Source organism: Geospiza fortis, unplaced genomic scaffold (assembly GCF_000277835.1).
Source record: "Geospiza fortis unplaced genomic scaffold, GeoFor_1.0 scaffold41, whole genome shotgun sequence".
NCBI lineage: Eukaryota > Metazoa > Chordata > Aves > Passeriformes > Thraupidae > Geospiza > Geospiza fortis.
Window position 1 is genome coordinate 15777245 of NW_005054299.1, and position 16186 is coordinate 15793430.

At 40.0% G+C, this 16186-nt stretch overlaps 1 protein-coding gene and 1 long non-coding RNA gene across 5 annotated transcripts; one reads left to right on the plus strand and one right to left on the minus strand.

Annotated features, from left to right (window-relative positions):
- Window positions 1-5: 5 nt before the first annotated feature.
- On the plus strand, window positions 6-14782 carry CEBPZ (CCAAT enhancer binding protein zeta). Its single transcript, XM_005416339.2, has 16 exons — window positions 6-161; window positions 518-2034; window positions 3057-3288; window positions 3605-3779; window positions 4137-4225; window positions 4668-4721; window positions 5408-5510; window positions 6390-6458; window positions 7605-7671; window positions 8941-9041; window positions 10380-10437; window positions 11448-11647; window positions 12611-12694; window positions 13155-13216; window positions 13303-13384; window positions 14114-14782. The coding sequence occupies exons 1-16, from the start codon at window positions 6-8 to the stop codon at window positions 14251-14253; spliced, it is 3189 nt and encodes a 1062-aa protein (XP_005416396.1). The 3' UTR covers window positions 14254-14782.
- Window positions 13969-16186, minus strand: LOC115948402. 4 transcript variants are annotated; one of them, XR_004082226.1, is made up of 4 exons: window positions 16152-16186; window positions 14662-14706; window positions 14316-14399; window positions 13969-14214 (listed from the first exon to the last, which is right to left on the minus strand). It is a non-coding gene; the product is annotated as an uncharacterized LOC115948402 (long non-coding RNA). The 4 variants fall into 4 exon arrangements; XR_004082225.1 differs by having other exon boundaries at window positions 16111-16186; XR_004082224.1 differs by lacking the exon at window positions 16152-16186 and adding an exon at window positions 15704-16045.

Here is a 16186-nt window from a genome sequence, read left to right on the forward strand (position 1 = left end):
CGGCGATGGGGGCCACGCTCTGGGACTGCGGCCTGGGGCAGAGGAGAAAGGCGGGCGGCGACAGCGGCGAGGAGGAGGACGACGACGGTGATGAAGAAGCAGGAGGCGGAGATGCGGGAGAGTTCACGCTGGAAGAGGTGCTGCGCCTCGGCGGCACCAAGGTAAGGGAGCGGGGGAGGAGCGGGAGCACGTGGCGGCCGGACCCCCATCCCGGACGGGCCCTTGTGGGGTGCGGGGTGTGAGGGGCCCACGCAGGTGTTGGGAACAAGTTCTGTGCTCAGGGGCTGGTGAGGCACCGGGACAGAGAGCTTGGGGGTGCCCCATCCCTGGAGGTGCCCAAGGCCAGGCTGCATGGGGCTCTGAGCAACCTGGCCTAGGGGAACGTGTCCCTGGCAGGTGGGTTGGAACTAGATGGTCTTTAAGGTCCCTCCCAACCCAAATCATTCAGGGATTCTGTGGGGAATCCTTGGGAGTCTTGGCAAACCTTGCCCGTGACAGCTGTGCCCTGTCTCCGCAGCAAGATTACCTCATGCTGTGTGCCGTGGACGAGGAGAGCGAGATGGTGGATGGTGGCAAGAAGGACACGATCGATGACCTGAAGGAAGGGGAGCTGGAGGCGTTCGTCAGCTCCCTGGGGCTCAACAAGTATGCAAAGAGTTGCCTGGTGGTGGAGGGGGATGATGATGATGGCGGCAGCAAGGAGAAAGAGAAGCCTCCAAAGAAAGAGAAAAGCAAGAAGGAAACAATTCGTCCTTCACTAGAGGGGAAAAAAGAAAAAAAAGGAAAGGAAAAGGCAAGCAGTGTGAAAGACAGCAAGAAAAAGCAGGCTGGTGGTGATCAGGGCCAGCAGCCTTCCACAAAGAAGGAAAGGCTGGAGGAAGATTTTGAATTTCATGCTAGGCAAGCAATCCTGATCAAACCGGGGGGCAAGTGGTATGATATGGAATACACCAATGAGTTCTCTCCAGAGCCACAGAATCAGACACTTTTGTCCAAGTATAAGGCCCTGGCCCAAAAGCTGTATGAACACGAGACAGACCTGTTTAAGAATAAGACAGACTATCAGAAGGGGGCCTCTGCTGCGTGGATTAAAACTGTTGTGTCCTCGGGTACCTTGGCTGACAGGATGGCAGCGATGACCCTTCTCATCCAGGACAGTGCTGTCCACAGTCTCCAATTTGTTGAGAACTTGATAAACCTCATAAAGAAAAAGGGCAGCAGGCAGCAGAGCCTTATGGCTTTAGATACGTTCAAGGAGCTTCTCATTACAGATATCTTACCAGACAATCGGAAACTGTGGTCTTTCTCCCAGCGACCCCTTAACAGCATAGTGCAGATGTCGAGTGGCAACAAGGACTCAAGAGACAGGCGGTTGATCCTTTGGTACTTTGAGCATCACCTGAAGCTGCAGATAGCAGAGTTTGTGCAGGCATTGGAAACACTGAGCCACGATTGCCTGACAGCCACGAAATCCCGGGCGCTGGCAGTGTCCCACGAACTGCTCTGTAACAAGCCCGAGCAGGAGAAGGCTCTGCTGGTTCTGCTGGTGAACAAACTGGGTGACCCTCAGAACAAGATTGCCACCAAAGCCTCCTATCTTTTAGAGACATTACTTCACAAGCATCCAAACATGAAGGGAGTAGTGTGCAGTGAGGTGGAGAGGCTTCTGTACCGCTCAAACATCAACGTGAAGACTCAATATTATGCTATCTGCTTTCTAAATCAGATAGTCCTCAGTCATGAAGAAAGTGCATTGGCTAACAAGCTGATAACTTTGTACTTCTGCTTTTTCCGGAACTGTATAAAGAAGAAGGATGTTGAATCCAAAATGCTCAGTGCTCTTCTTTGTGGGGTAAACAGAGCTTACCCTTATGCTGAGATTGGTGATGAGAAAGTGAAAGAGCAAATGAACACCTTGTTCAAAGTTCTGCATCTTGTGAACTTCAGTACCAGTGTCCAGGCCCTGATGCTGCTGTTTCAAGTGATGGACTCTCAGCAGACTGTGTCAGACAGGTACTATGCAGCGCTGTACAAGTAAGTGGCAGGTTTGCATTTTTATATTACTTTCATTTTAATTTAAATTTCATTTTGGTGGTACTCACCATTAATTTAAAGTTGTAGAAACACTTTGCTTTTAAAATCTTGGTAGTTTTGTGTTTCGTTGGCTAAAATTCCTGGTGTTTTGTAGGAGCTGGAAGAAAATGCATGTGATTTCTTTGATTTAACATGAGGATAAAAACAAAAGACAAAAACCAAAAGTGATAGGTTCTGAGAACACATGTGCATTTCATCCTTTGCCACTCTTCTGGTGGCTTGCTTTACTTCCAGATGTTATTTGAAGCTAATTGATAACTATTCCTTCTGAAATCACTTTTACAGGTACTAGCCTGCAAAGTAATTAGGCCTGTAAATAGCCTAAAATCTTGTTTCTTTTTTTTTTTTGTCCTTATTTTGAGGAGGAGGAATATTATCTTAAATTTTTTAGATGATTTAATTTGTGTAGCTGGAAAGCCTTGTGTTATAAAAATACTGCTTTTTTTTCTTGTCCCAGGTGATTGTTTAGACTGTTTATAGGATCCTTACAGGCTTCTGTTTAGATGACCAAAGGGAAATTATTGATTTTTTTATAAAGGGAATTCAGGTTGCCTGAGAATGTGCAGTGTATTTAAGGGCCTTACTGTGCTTGGCAGCCTAGAAAATGAACTTGCCAGTACAAATGTCTCATCTGATTGTGTATTGTGCTGATTTTTAATCATCTGCTTTCTTTTTTTAAACAAATGAACAAATCAGATTAGTTTCTTAACACTGAATATCTCAAATTTTAAAAGTTTTCAGTTCTTTGCAGTTTTTTCTTTTTTATCTTCGGTGTCTCATATATATTCAGAAATATTACACAGCTCTTGACAGTTCAGGATTGATCTCAATGGTATGGAGTACTGAGGAGCAAACTGTTTTTTAGATGGCACTCTGAAAAATATAGGTAATTGTTGTTAATAGCAGTTGTTCTCCTGTGTGCATTGTGACAATCAGCAAAATTTCTCCTGTGTGTCCTACAGGAAGCTTCTGGATCCTGCTTTAGCAACGTGCTCAAAGCCATCCATGTTTCTAAATCTCGTCTATAAGTCTCTGAAGGCAGATGTCGTGCTCCGGCGTGTGAAGGCTTTTGTGAAGAGGCTGCTTCAAGTCACTTGTGGACAAATGCCACCCTTCATTTGTGGAACCCTGTACCTTCTGTCTGAGCTTCTGAAAGTGAAACCAGAGTTAAGGGCCCAGTTACAGGATCACATGGTATAAGATGGTTTCTTTATCTCATTGCTTTTCCAATAAGAGCTGTTTTCATAAGCACCTGTTCCTAACCTGTTTTTTAGTAACTGTTTGCTAAGATGTTTCTTGAGATGGGGAGGGACCATTATATTTTTGTCTTCTAATCAGTAAAGCTCAATTTTAAGTGCTATATCAAGGACAAAAATCTGTATTTCTTAAGCATCAACCATCATTTGTTTAAATGTTTATAAGTAACTCAAGAACTTTATGTGCATTTTTCTAAAAAATCAGAGTAAATCTGGAAAGGAAAAGCTGTTTGCTAATGGTTTTTGTTTTTTAGGGGTCAGATGATGAAGAGTGCTTTAAGGATCAAGAAGAGGCTGAAGAGGATGAGGAAAAATTTGTGGATGCTGACAAAGAAGTAGGAGATGAAAAGAGAAGCACAACGGAAAATTCTGCTAAAACAAACAATTCAAGTTCATCAGCCTCATGGGTGCATCATCTGAATATGGGAGGTAAATCAGCAAGAAAATACATAATTTAACAGCAAAGAGTCCATAACAGGGACATGCTGGTCAAGAGTTGTTGTAAGATTAAGTGATTAAAACATTATATTTTAGTTTTTAAATTGAAGCTTGGTTGAGAGCAACCACTCAGAGCAATTTATCTGTTACTTCAGCAGTGATGAAAAGACTCTTGGCTAATGTATTTCACTGTGGAGGGTAGCTGAATACAGCCTTTTCCTGCTGCCAGATGAACCCCTGGCCTGTCCAGCTAGGAGTGATGGGCAGCATTACTGTTATGGGGAAATGAAAATAAAACTCTGGTAAAGTTGCCTGAGAAAATTTGTTTGGCTGCCCTCCACCCCACAGGCAGGAAGAGTGAAGCTTCCTATGATCCTCTGCACAGAAGTCCTTTATACTGTGGTGCTGAAAGTACAAGTCTTTGGGAACTGAAGAAGGTAGGACATTCTTGAATTGCTGTTGTTGAGTTTAAAAATGAGGCCCTTGTATGACGAAAAAGAACTTGGTCATTCTTGAAGTAGCTGAAGAGAAAGTTTAAAACTGACACATTGTTCAGCTTTAAGCTTGTATATGTTCCATACAATACTGATATTCTTGAGTGGGGAATAGAATTTTTTTAAGTGGAGATTTGGACAGTAATAATATTTTTTGACTATTGGATCTTAGCTTTGATCATTGAAGGTTTTTAGTGTTGACTTAAATAAAATTGTAAGTGAAAATGTATTTAATGCAAATAAAAGATTAGAACTTGAAGTACTTCAGTTAAAGTGCTTCATCAGCCTTGCATTACTATGTGTATGTCTGTTTTTTGGTAAGTCACAGAGTGGTTTTACAACATATTTTTTAATTAGAAATAAATGAATGACTCATGTTTTTCAGCTTTCTGAACACTTTCATCCGTCTGTGGCCCTGTTTGCAAAAACAATTCTAGAAGTAAGTGCTTTTCCTAGCTTGTTGCTTTGAAGTTTGGTATTTTATGTCAGGTGTCTTTTGCCATTTGAAAAAATACATTATAAAGTCTCCTTCCACTTTGTGGGTAACTAGCAGCTGTGCAGAACTCTTATCATACTCTAAAATGCCAAGCTTTTCGTGGAATGACAATGTTTTATGTAAAGGAGACTGCTTATAAAAGTTTCAGTTTTGTAGAAATGTAGGTATTATATAATTCTTAAAGCTTTATTAGAGGGTTTTTTATATTTTTTTATGTAATTTTTTTTAAAATATGGGAAACCCTACTACAGGAACAAATTCTTTTTTAAATGCTGTTGTATGCCAAAACCACTCCAACTTTCACAAATATGTATTTAAAATATTTATTTTTCATTTGAATGTATGGTATTGAAATGATGTTGAGTATTAACTGCTGTTAGCTCAGTACGTTGCAAGGCAGTTTATCACTGAAACAAAGCAAAGGAGTTGTGGTTTAGTTAAGCAAATAGTGAAATTGCAAAAAGAAGGACCTGATCTTGAACATAAACCTGATTATGTGGTATAGTATCCCCAAGTGTTTATCTTTTTAAAGTATGTTTTAATGTTCTTGAACTGATTGAGTCCTCTGTGTTCAGATGGTGTCTTTAAAATAAAGACCTTAATGTTTTTTGGCTTTTTCCTTCTTTCAGGGAAATCACATTCAGTACTCCAGTGACCCTTTGCAGGATTTCACGTTAATGAGGTTCTTGGATCGCTTTGTGTACAGAAATCCCAAGCTCAGCAAAGGCAAAGGTAGGCACTTCTCTGTACCTGTGATCTTGGTTATAGGTGCTCTCTGAATTGTCATTCTCTCAGACTGGCCTTGTCAAGTATTTGGGGTGCACGTGGTGGAACAGAGGAGCGGGATCAGTCTTCAGGGCTGTGGGAGAGATGTCTGCAACCCAGAACCAGCTGACAGCCACATCCTGCTGGCCCTCTCACCTGCAGGGCAGAACTGCTCACTTTGCAAGAATCAGCAAGGGATAGGGAGATGTAAACACTGCAGAATGGTTGAGATTAAAAGGGACCTGTGAAGTCCTGGGCTCAAGCAGAGACACCTAGAGCAGACTCTCCAGATGGCTTTTGAATGTCTCCAAGAGTGGAGACTCCACTACCTCTCTCTGCAATCTGTGCCTGTGCACAGTTGTGCTTACAGTGCAAAAGTGTTTCCAGGTGTTCAGGTGGAGTCTCCTTCATCAATTTAGTGACCCATCGCTTGATTTCTCCAGTGTGCCCATGTCTGCCGTACACTGGAGAGCCCAGACCTGGGCACGGAGCTCCAAGTGTGGTCTAACAAATACCAGGAAAACCATCAGCCTTCTTTGCTCAGGGACACAGTGTTGGCTCACAGCCAACTGGGTGTCCACCAGGACTACCAGGGTGTTCTTAGCCAAGCTGCTTTCCAGCTGGGCAGCCCCCAGTGTACACTGGTACCTGGGGTTGCTCCTCCTTCAGTGCAGGACTTTGCTCTTCCCCTTGTTAAACTGCAGGAGGTTTCTGTCAGCCCATTTCTCCAGCCTCTTGAGGTCATTATGGATGGCAGCACAACCCACTGGTCTGTCAGCTGCTCCTAACAGTTCTGTATCAGTAGTTATTAAATAAAAATTCTCTCTGATTTATATTCTGATACAGAAAACACCAGCAGTGTGGTAATGCAGCCAAAGAAGAAGCAGTTTATGAAGGATATGCAGAATCTTGCAGGTAAGTCTGCTCCTTAAATCAGTTAAGATTATGATGGCTAAAAAATCCCTGGTTGGTTGATGTAGTTGTGTCATCTGTACTGCCTAAACTGTTTGTCTTAGCAATAAAAGAAAGTGCCATCCATCAGGAGTGCAGTAGTCATGCCTGATGTTCAGGATCAGACCTCATCTTGTAAGGATGTATGGAATCTTCACAGATGGAACTTTGGATCTGTTGATGTAGAGAAAGTCAGTTATTCTATAGCTATTTTTATTCTCTTTATTATGATTGAAAAATGACTTAAAATACCAGAAAAAGGGATCTGTATAATTGTTTAAATCACATTAAGTTCTTTCATTAAATGATGTGGATTACTCTATACAATAGCACAGCTGCAGTTATTAGGATGTGTGTAAGGTATCTTTGGCACAGTTATTTTGCTAAGAGTCTTGCTGCCTCCAGAAGTAAGCTGCCTTTTGTCCAGTCCCACTGTTTCTAACAATCAAGAGTAGGATTTAGTTTAAAAACCAGCAGTTAAAAAAAAACAGAGCAAACTATTAGTAAAACATGCTGCTTGAGGACAGAAGAGGTACCACCCTCAATGGCAGTGTCTCTACTGTAGCATTCCCAGGGATGTGCTTTTGCACCAGCTTTGGGTCTGTTGTGTTGCAGAGGTTTTAGTTATGCAGATTAGTAAATACTGATGTACTTTTATGGCTGGTTTTACAGCTGTTAAAGCTGAAAATAGAAATTTTAGCCTATACACTTCGTCACATTTTTTAGTTTATTCTGAGTTTAAGGAGCAATTTAGGAGCAATTCTGTCCTGAGGAATATACTACTAATAAGTAAACAATATAGTGGTGTAAGTTTCAAGATTAAAGAAAAGCATCTTAAAAACGTGCCCCTGTCTGAAAAGTGAATGGTATTGTTACATTGAAGATGGCTGAAACTGAGATTACACATTTAAAGTCTTCTGTACGAAGTACTCTTTTGTGTATGGTCAAAATTGTCTTCTGTGTTAGTTTGAAGAGGTTTTCAGATAAGCTCCCCATTATTGAATGGATGACACCGTGTGTCTGCTTCTGTCTGTGTGTGCTGCTTAACCTCTGGAAAGAGTAACCAGCATTTCAACTTGGGGTAAAATCAGTTCTTTTTTGTTTTTGCAGTCAACAGTAAGGAATTCCGGGCCAAAGATGAAAGCAAAATCCCAGTGGATGAAGTGTTCTTTCACAGGTAAAGGAACACTTGTGAATGTCCATTTTAAGTATTCTTTTTTTAATGCACTGCCAGTAAAACCCATTGCATTTTGTAAGTATTCTCTGGTATTTCAAGTATTTGGAAATTTTGATTAATTTGAGTGACTTAAGATGATAGTGCTTTTCTTGGACGTAATTTTAACAATTGCCAAAAGTGCTTAGGAAAGATTATCACCTATGAACAAAGGCTTGTAGTTTAAGTAAATTAAGTAAGCTGACATTATAATAGAGAAGCCTTAAGTAATGGGTAATGATGAATGTCTTGTGGGTTGTAATTCTTATGCATTAGAGGTATGTATAATAAAAGCTGGAATATAGCTTGTTTAGTTATTAACATCAAAGCTTATTAGAATAGAACAAAGCAAAAGAAAGAGGAGCTACTTTTCTGAGTATTTAGATTTTTATTACTTATAGTTCTTTCTGTTTCTTTGAATTTCTTTTGAGATTATGATATAAAAATGTAGTTGTAGTACTAAAATTGAAGTGATATGCATTTGGCAAAGATTTGTTTTCATTAGATCAAAATACTGATTACCTGTGTCTCCTTAGCAAATTATTATTTGAATTAACTTCATTTATTATAAATAATTGATACTATAATATTGAGGAATATACTACTAATAAATAAATAAAATAGTGGTGTTAGTTTCAGGATTAAAGAAAAGCATCTTAAAAATGTGCCCCTGTCTGAAAAGTTAACAGTATTGTTACATTGGAGATGGCTGAAACTGAGATTACACATTTGAAGTCTTCTGTACAAAGTACTCTTTTGTATATGATGAAAATTGCCTTCTATGTTTGGTGGTTCTTTAACATGAAATGAAGGTGAAAATGGCTGACAGAAGGTAAAACTAAGACCCAAAAGCAGAGGGCTATGTGAGAAAATTTAATAAAACTTGATGAGTGAATGTCTTCTTTATTTTTTCCCAATTATATTCAAGTTGAATTTGATCCTTTCTTCTTTCTCAGTTTAAGGCAGATTTTTACATCTTTATTGTGCTCTTTTATAAATTCATTGTGTTGAAAATAACTTCTGCAACCTTTGGTCAGTGAAATTTTATTGTTTTAAATATTACAGTAGTGACTGGTTCTTTGAAAAACAAAGGAAGTACGAGTCTCTTGATTTTAGATGTGTTTGAAACCATCAGAGTTTTCAACTGGCAACACACATGGGAAATAATTTGCAGATTTTTTAATAAAAAAGTAATAAAGATCATCCCGTGTAATTTTGTGTCTGTTATTTCAGATTTTATTCAAAGTTTGATAAGAAGAGAGAGAAACAAAAGCGTCTGGATGATGAAGAAAGTGTGGAAGATGTGGATGATGATGAATTTGAAAGAGCATTGGGTAAGGCTGTGTTCTTCCTTGCAGTAACTATCCCAGTATTCCCAGATTTTTCAAATTACTAGTTTATCCTTTTTATAGTTCATATTGTGTAAAAGAACCAGATAGAGGAATATGGCAGTGGGAGAAAACTGGCTTTCCAGTTGCTCTTTGTGCTACTGCCAACAGCAGCTCCTGCTCTGTGCTGTGTGAGCTGCCTGGGTGGCTGTTTGGAAAAGACCTCGCTCCCACCACTGCAGTAGTCAGCTTGTTTGAGTGGCTGGAAATGGTCTGATTTTGAACTTACATTCGTGAGTGGCAGTTCATGCCCTTTCGTTCTTTTCCTGAGTAACCTGTTCTAACAGCATGTAACATTTGCCTCTACTTTTTCTTTACTGCTGGGCCTTTTCCAGTCTTGCTTACAGTTTCTCTCATACTTTCTAACGTCTTTCATGAGGTTATGAGTTTAGGAAGGTCATTGGTAAACTTCTGCAGTAGCCTTAGCTCTTCCTGTAGCATTTACTTTGCTTTGGAATTAGTGTGTGATTTGTTCCAGAATTTAAATTTATTAGTGTTCCAGAAAATGTCCATTACTTTATTATTTCAAATTTTACATATATGTATTTTCAAAAAAATCCAGTTAACTCTCCATAACTGTTTTGTACAGTATTTTGAGAGAATTCTACATTTTTTTATCAGGGTTCTTAGTTATTCAGTTAATGGGGTCTTAGTTACAACAAGAATCTGTTACGAATTGCATTTGTCTTTTATTATTAGTATCTCTAATGAGAATTTGCTTCATAAACTCAGTAGCTTCAAATAATGACCCTGTATCTGAAAGTTAGATATTTTGCAATGCTAGAATCCTAGAATAGCTTGGGTTGGAAGGGACCTTAAAGATCACCTCATTCTATCGCTCCTGCTGTGGGCAGGGACACCTTCCACAAGACAGGTTGCTCAGACCTCCATTCAACCTGGCCTTGAACACCTTCAGGGATGGGGCAGCCACAGCTTCTCTGGGTAGCCTGCTCTAGTGCCTTAGTACCGTCACAGTAAAGAATTCTTTCCTAATACCTAATCTAAACTCTTTTCAGTGTGAAGCCATTCCCCCTTGTCCTGTCACTACATGCCCTTGGAAAAAGTCCCTCCTCAGCTCTCTTGTAGCATCCTTTAGATGCTGGAAGGCCACAGTAAGGTGACCCTGAAGCCTCTTCTTCTCCAGGCTGAACAACTTCAGTGCTAGGAGAGGTGCTCCAGCTCTCTGGTTGTCTCCTCTGGACTTGCTCCAGCAACTCCATGTACTTGCTGGATGCAATGACTTGCATATTTCTTTGTAGTAATAACATTTGTCTTTCTCCCTAGATACTTTTGAAGCTGCTGATAATGCCATTGTTGGCCAGGATGACCTTGATTTTGCTGGGTGAGGCTTCAGATTAGTTCTTACTCCTCTTGTCTTAGTATCTGTATAGAGTTTTACTCTGTGAAGGGAGATAGACTTTTTTCAGAATGATTTAGAATATCGCCTTGCAAAAAAGGCAATATCAGATTTACATTGAGTAATGCAGGTTTTCTGCATGTCCCAAAATAGCTCATGATGACTTGGGGATGCTTATAGTCCTTAAATGAGACTTGTAGTAACAGATTGTCTTAATGAATCAATTAATTAATTGTTTATTTTATACAATGGAGTGACCCAGTACGCAGTGTAAAATCTTGTTTTTCATTGTCTCACGTTTTTATTTGAGAATTACCAATTACAAAAGGAAGCAGAATGAGGCATAATGGCACTGCTGCCTTAAGTACTGGCTGTAACTGGACCTAACACAGTTAATAAGCTTTGTGAGATCCAGAGTCACAGAGCTCAGTTCTCCTGCAGTCAGCACTTCCATCAATCATAGCATCATTTAGGTGGGAAAGGACCTTTAGGTTCATTGAGTCCAATTGTAAATGATTAAGCAGCTTCTATTTTACTCAAAGTATCTATGAGGCAGCATTTGATTTTGCTGTTGCCTCAAGGGAAAAAGTCTCTCTGCAGAATTAAAGTCTAAACTCCTAGTGAAACTTGAAACATCTTTGTGATCTTGACTGGTGTTTAATAGAGCAGTTTGTGTTCTACAGAAAAGACTTTCTGAAAAGGAGCAAACACACAGAGGAGATAAAATACTCAAGCTGTTATTTCTGCTAATTTCAGAGTAGGATTCTCTCCAGAACTTCTTAAAATGGTTGACTTTAATAACACAGCTGCCTATACCAATGTTGAAAACATACCTGAGTGTATAATATGTATATTTTAGGTCTCAGCCTATGTTTGCAGTGGTTTGTAATGATGTTGAACTTTGCTAATACAGTGTTTGCCAGTAGATAGATGTCATCTAGATGCAAACAGTATTTTTCCAGATGAAGTGCTAAGCTTGTTACATCTTTTTTTAGTAATATAAAAAAAAATCCCAAGGGTGGCAAGAAAGGTGAGGGATCTGGTGCTGACTGGGAGGATTCTGATGATGAAGATGACTTCAGCGATCTGGATGATGAGGAAGTCTCCTTAGGAAGTATGGATGAAGACTTTGAAGAGGATATGGATGAAGAGGGAGGTGTATTTATGGATGTGTCTGAAGATGATGATGACCTAGGTAAAGTGCCATTTGTTACTGAAAAACAAGAAGAAAAAGCTTTTAAAATAGGTTATGTAATATGTAACTACATATGCAAATTCCAGTTTAGTTATCTAGGTGGGAAGTTTGGCTTTTAGGCAAAGAAATGACAAGTCCTTCTCTGTACAATGAAGTCTTAAGATAAGGATTTCCAGGCACAATCTCCTAGGTGAGAGTGAGAATTAGACATCAAAAACTTCCAAATGAGACATGTTTCTTTCATTCCAAAAATTTATACACAAATTACTGGCTTCAGTAGGCAGAAATATTAAAAGAGCTCAAGGAGAAAAAAAAAATCTGGTAATTGATAATTTTTGTATTTCTTCAGACATAGTTAATGCAGTTTTTTTTAGATGAAGTCACTTTTATTGAAATGGCTGTCTCACATGTAACAGCTTCCTCTTGTAATACAGCTATGCACTCAAGTTTTTATTGCCACTGGAGTAAGTAACTGGTTCTTGTACCTGCATGGTTTTATTTTTTCACCTGAAAAGCAGAATACAATGCATATGGCTGGAAAAGCAGAGATTAATGGAGTATTTCAGTGAATAACTAAAGGTCACAGGAAGATGACTGAGGGTAGAGGAGGCTACTACTCATACAGTTGTTAACACAATCTTTCATGAGATTATTATTTCACCAAACTTACCACGCAGACATTCGAGGTTTACCTAATGCCTGATTTTAGCTTTTGTGTTCTATGTATCATAGTGTCATTCCCTTTTGGTGCTGTGGAAACAACAGAAAGAATAGCACACCAAAGACCAATTTTTAATGGTCCAGCTTGAGGAAATACTAGATTTGCTTGTGTGCACTGCCTTTTAAAGACAGACCATTTTGACAAATATGCCTAGAAAGGAATTTTAGTCTCTGCTCCACTTTAAATACATGTACATGGTGTGAAAATTGGAGACTGATGTATTTGGGTTTTTTTCTTGTCAGACTCAAACAATGACAAGCAACTGAAATCTGTCACTAAAAAGGGCAAGAAAAAGAAAGATACGAATTTTGCGGGATCACTGGAAGGTAAGAAAACACTGACATGAAAACTTAATAGAAGAAAAATAGTCCAAAACCCTTTGGAATAGAGGGATTTACTACAGCAGATTATCACATTTTGGATCTAGGTTCAGATTTGAATAAACCATAAATAAAAAGGAGGTTATCCCCAGCCAGTGTAATTCACAGTAACAATCTGCTGTTGAAGAGATGAGAATTGGAGGAATTTTGAAGAAGGATGAAGTTGTACTGGTGCTTTGTGCAGCTGTTACACCTGATGCACAAATTTGTGATATTTAATTCTTGATTGGAAACTTTTTTTTCCTTTTCTTTTAGAGGGGGTGGGGAACAAAGATTTCCAACATAGCTAATTCAGATAATCTCATTAAGAAAAAGTTCTAAACATTTAAAACATGGTAAAACTTTGTTTTGGTGTCTTTGGGAACTTGAAGTTGTATCTCATAAGAGTAATACTCTTTGTTTGAAGGATCCAGGCGAGGAAAGAAGAGAAAACTCCAAGATGCTGGTATACTGGCATCTGCAGAAGAGGTAAGTTTGATCAGTGCTTACCAAAAAGTGATCAAGCATTTCACCTGTTGCTTTGTAACAGAATACTAAAATTTCTCTCTTTAAAGTTTGGGTATCTGCTGGATGAAAATGCTGGCTCTAAGTTCGACAATATTGGAATGAACGCCATGGCCAACAGAGATAATGCGAGTAAGTACATGCTGCACGTAGCAGGCAGCTGTAATGCTGAAATTCACTTCTTGCCCTTCAGGTTCTGTACGTGAAAAATGAACCACCTTTAACTGGAACATAGGGTCAGAAACCACACACAGCAGGGACAGTAGCTCTGCATCAGTAGGATGTGATAGTTTTCTCCAGTGACGAGAGATGCCCAGTGCTAAATACTAAGTGGGAGTAGTGGAGTGCAAAAAGCTTCAGAAAAGAGGGAGAGGCTGTCCTTGGCCCTTTCACACTGTGAACAGGGACCAGCAGGATGCTCTTTGTCAAGCATTTGCGTGAATTCTGCAAGGTAAAGTGTCCTTGATTCCTTGGGAAGGGAAGGCATTAAGGTACTGCTGTCTTTACCAACTTATTGGACTGTCTCCTTGCAGTGTCAGTGAAGCAGAAAGTAGTTTTCCCATATCCACATGTAATTCTAATGAATTACATGTGTATATGCAGGTTGAATAAACACTGCTCCTAACGCAAATGTGTCTAGCATTAGAAAAATACAAAGCAGTGTCTAAAACTCTGAGATGGTAGGGTTTGTTTTGTGAAATAAAAAAAACCACAGCTTTCTCAGAAAAAAAAGGCAGTTTGCACTTTATTAACTTTTATAAATACAGTAGTCAAGTTTTAACTTGGACATGATTGATCTGCATGCCACATCATGATCACAGGTATCCATCAGCTCCTAAATTCTCATCTTTCCTTCTCCAGATGTCAAACAGATCCAATGGGAAATAGAGCGTGACAAGTGGCTTCACAACAGGGATGTGAAAAGCATCATAAAAAAGAAGAAACAGTTCAAGCACAGAGGGCTGAAAAACAAGTTCAAAGGCAAGAAATCAAGACGATGAACTTGATGTGGACATTTAAAAAATAATTATTCCTTAACAGTTTTTTATTTAATCTTTCTTACTTCAGTTCTTGCTGCTTAACCATGTCATCTGGTCATTCTCCCTTATGCCATGAATTCCAGACCGCTCATTGGACTTGTAATAAACTGAAAAACAGGAAAATCCATGTCAGCTCTAAGTTAGACATATCTGACAAGCAGTCCCTTTGTGGCTGGTTTTATTCTGTGTATAATCCTCCAGCTCTGAGGTCTCTGTCCAACAGTCTGACACTCCAGCCATGCCTTAACAATAAAAACTTCTGCAGTGTCTCCTGGGGAAAGTTTTAAGCCATCCTAAGATATTATTGTACATATTAAGATGCAACAGAAGCTTCAGCCATCCTTCTGAAGCCAACGAGTACAAACTCACCTTCCAGAATTAATGGAAACCTCTTCTGCATTGTGTATCTGAAATCTGACAAGAAAGATAAATCGCAGTTACTTTCCCAGCATATATTAAGATGAATAATTAAATGCACTATTTTTTCTAACTAGAGTTGTTTCATGAAAATTTGTTTAAATTTTGCTAGTTACAGCCACCATTAAATAATGTTATAGGAATTTGTTTTTAAAAAATAATTTCAGAGACTTTATTCAGGTTACTCTTATGTGCAGTCCCGTCATCATAGTGTTTTCTGAGCTTCCTCACAATTGTGATAACCAAGTCCTACAACTCCCAGGAAGCTGCATGCCTCTCATAGACTGACACGCAGATAAAACCAGGGAAATTTTGTTTCCTTGTGCAGATTTAGATGTTCGCTGAATCATTCTGTGGGCCACTCTTGACAATCCAGTAGAAAATCACAACAGGTTTATGCTATTTTAATTATTTACAGCACCTCGTAAAAGGATGTTAACCATTCTAGTACTAAAACAAAGAAAGCAGTGAAAGCCTCACTGAGTTCACAGAGCTGTTAGATTAGCCAACTGCACCTTATGGAACTGCAATTATAGAGAACATGCAAATGCATATAAGAATTGCAAAAGAGGAGAAAAAATCCCAAAGATGAACACGCAGCATCAAGTTACAATAGCTGGAAACATCTGTTCTCTATATTTTCATTACACGTATTTTCTAATAAAAATGCAAAGATGGCTAAAATTTAACAGCCTGACATCATCTGGATCCTGGAAAACAAATGCAAACTGATGTGAAAGTGAAGCTCAGCTTGTACTTGGTATGAAGACCACACCACTGCCGAAATGGGTGGATTCTTGCCTTCCCAGCCAAAGCAGCAGCTGCCTTTTGGCTTGCCCTGACCCTGCAGGTAGCAGGACAGGCTCTTTTCCCGAAGGGACACAGATCTGTGTAACCAGTGCTGCACCCTGCATACAAAGCAAGACTGCTGCTATGCAGAGCAAGCCTCCTTGTAGTAACCAAACTGGGGCTTTGCTTATTCTTTCCATGTTACCTGGGCACGGAAGAGACCTGAGGGACTGAAGTTAAATAATCCGGGAGACAACGCTGGCTGCCTCCTGCCAGCCGGCTCTGTCCTCAGCCTGGGAAATGTCCAATCGCAGAGACTGCGAGACCCAGAGACAGCCAGGACATCCCTTCAGGGGCTCAACACCAGGTGCCTGAAACAGGACTGATCAATTCCCGCCTCATTTGCGGACAGCCTCTCTCCCTTTCAAATCCTTATCCCGCCCAGTGTTGCTACTGTAACACCGCGCAGGATTCCTCTTTGTTCCCGGTGTGGTGGCGTGCTGCCGCCCGAAGGATTGCTCGCGGGCTTGGGTTTGTAAAACTACACCAGCAGCTCGTTCTTTAGAGGTAAATCCTGGTGCCAACGAGCCAGCCCTGTGCGCCTGCACTCACCCAAGCCCAACTCCTGACCCCACACAGCAGCATTTCCTTACACAGCCCGGGCGGTGCGCGGTGCTCCCCGGCCACC

Bases quoted from the DNA above. Each gene is read 5' to 3' on its own strand.
- CEBPZ (XM_005416339.2), top strand. From the start codon at position 6: ATGGGGGCCACGCTCTGGGACTGCGGCCTGGGGCAGAGGAGAAAGGCG. The intron at 9,042-10,379 runs GTAAGGCTGTGT...CTTTCTCCCTAG, and splicing joins TGAATTTGAAAGAGCATTGG to ATACTTTTGAAGCTGCTGAT. The intron at 13,385-14,113 runs GTAAGTACATGC...TTCCTTCTCCAG, and splicing joins GGCCAACAGAGATAATGCGA to ATGTCAAACAGATCCAATGG.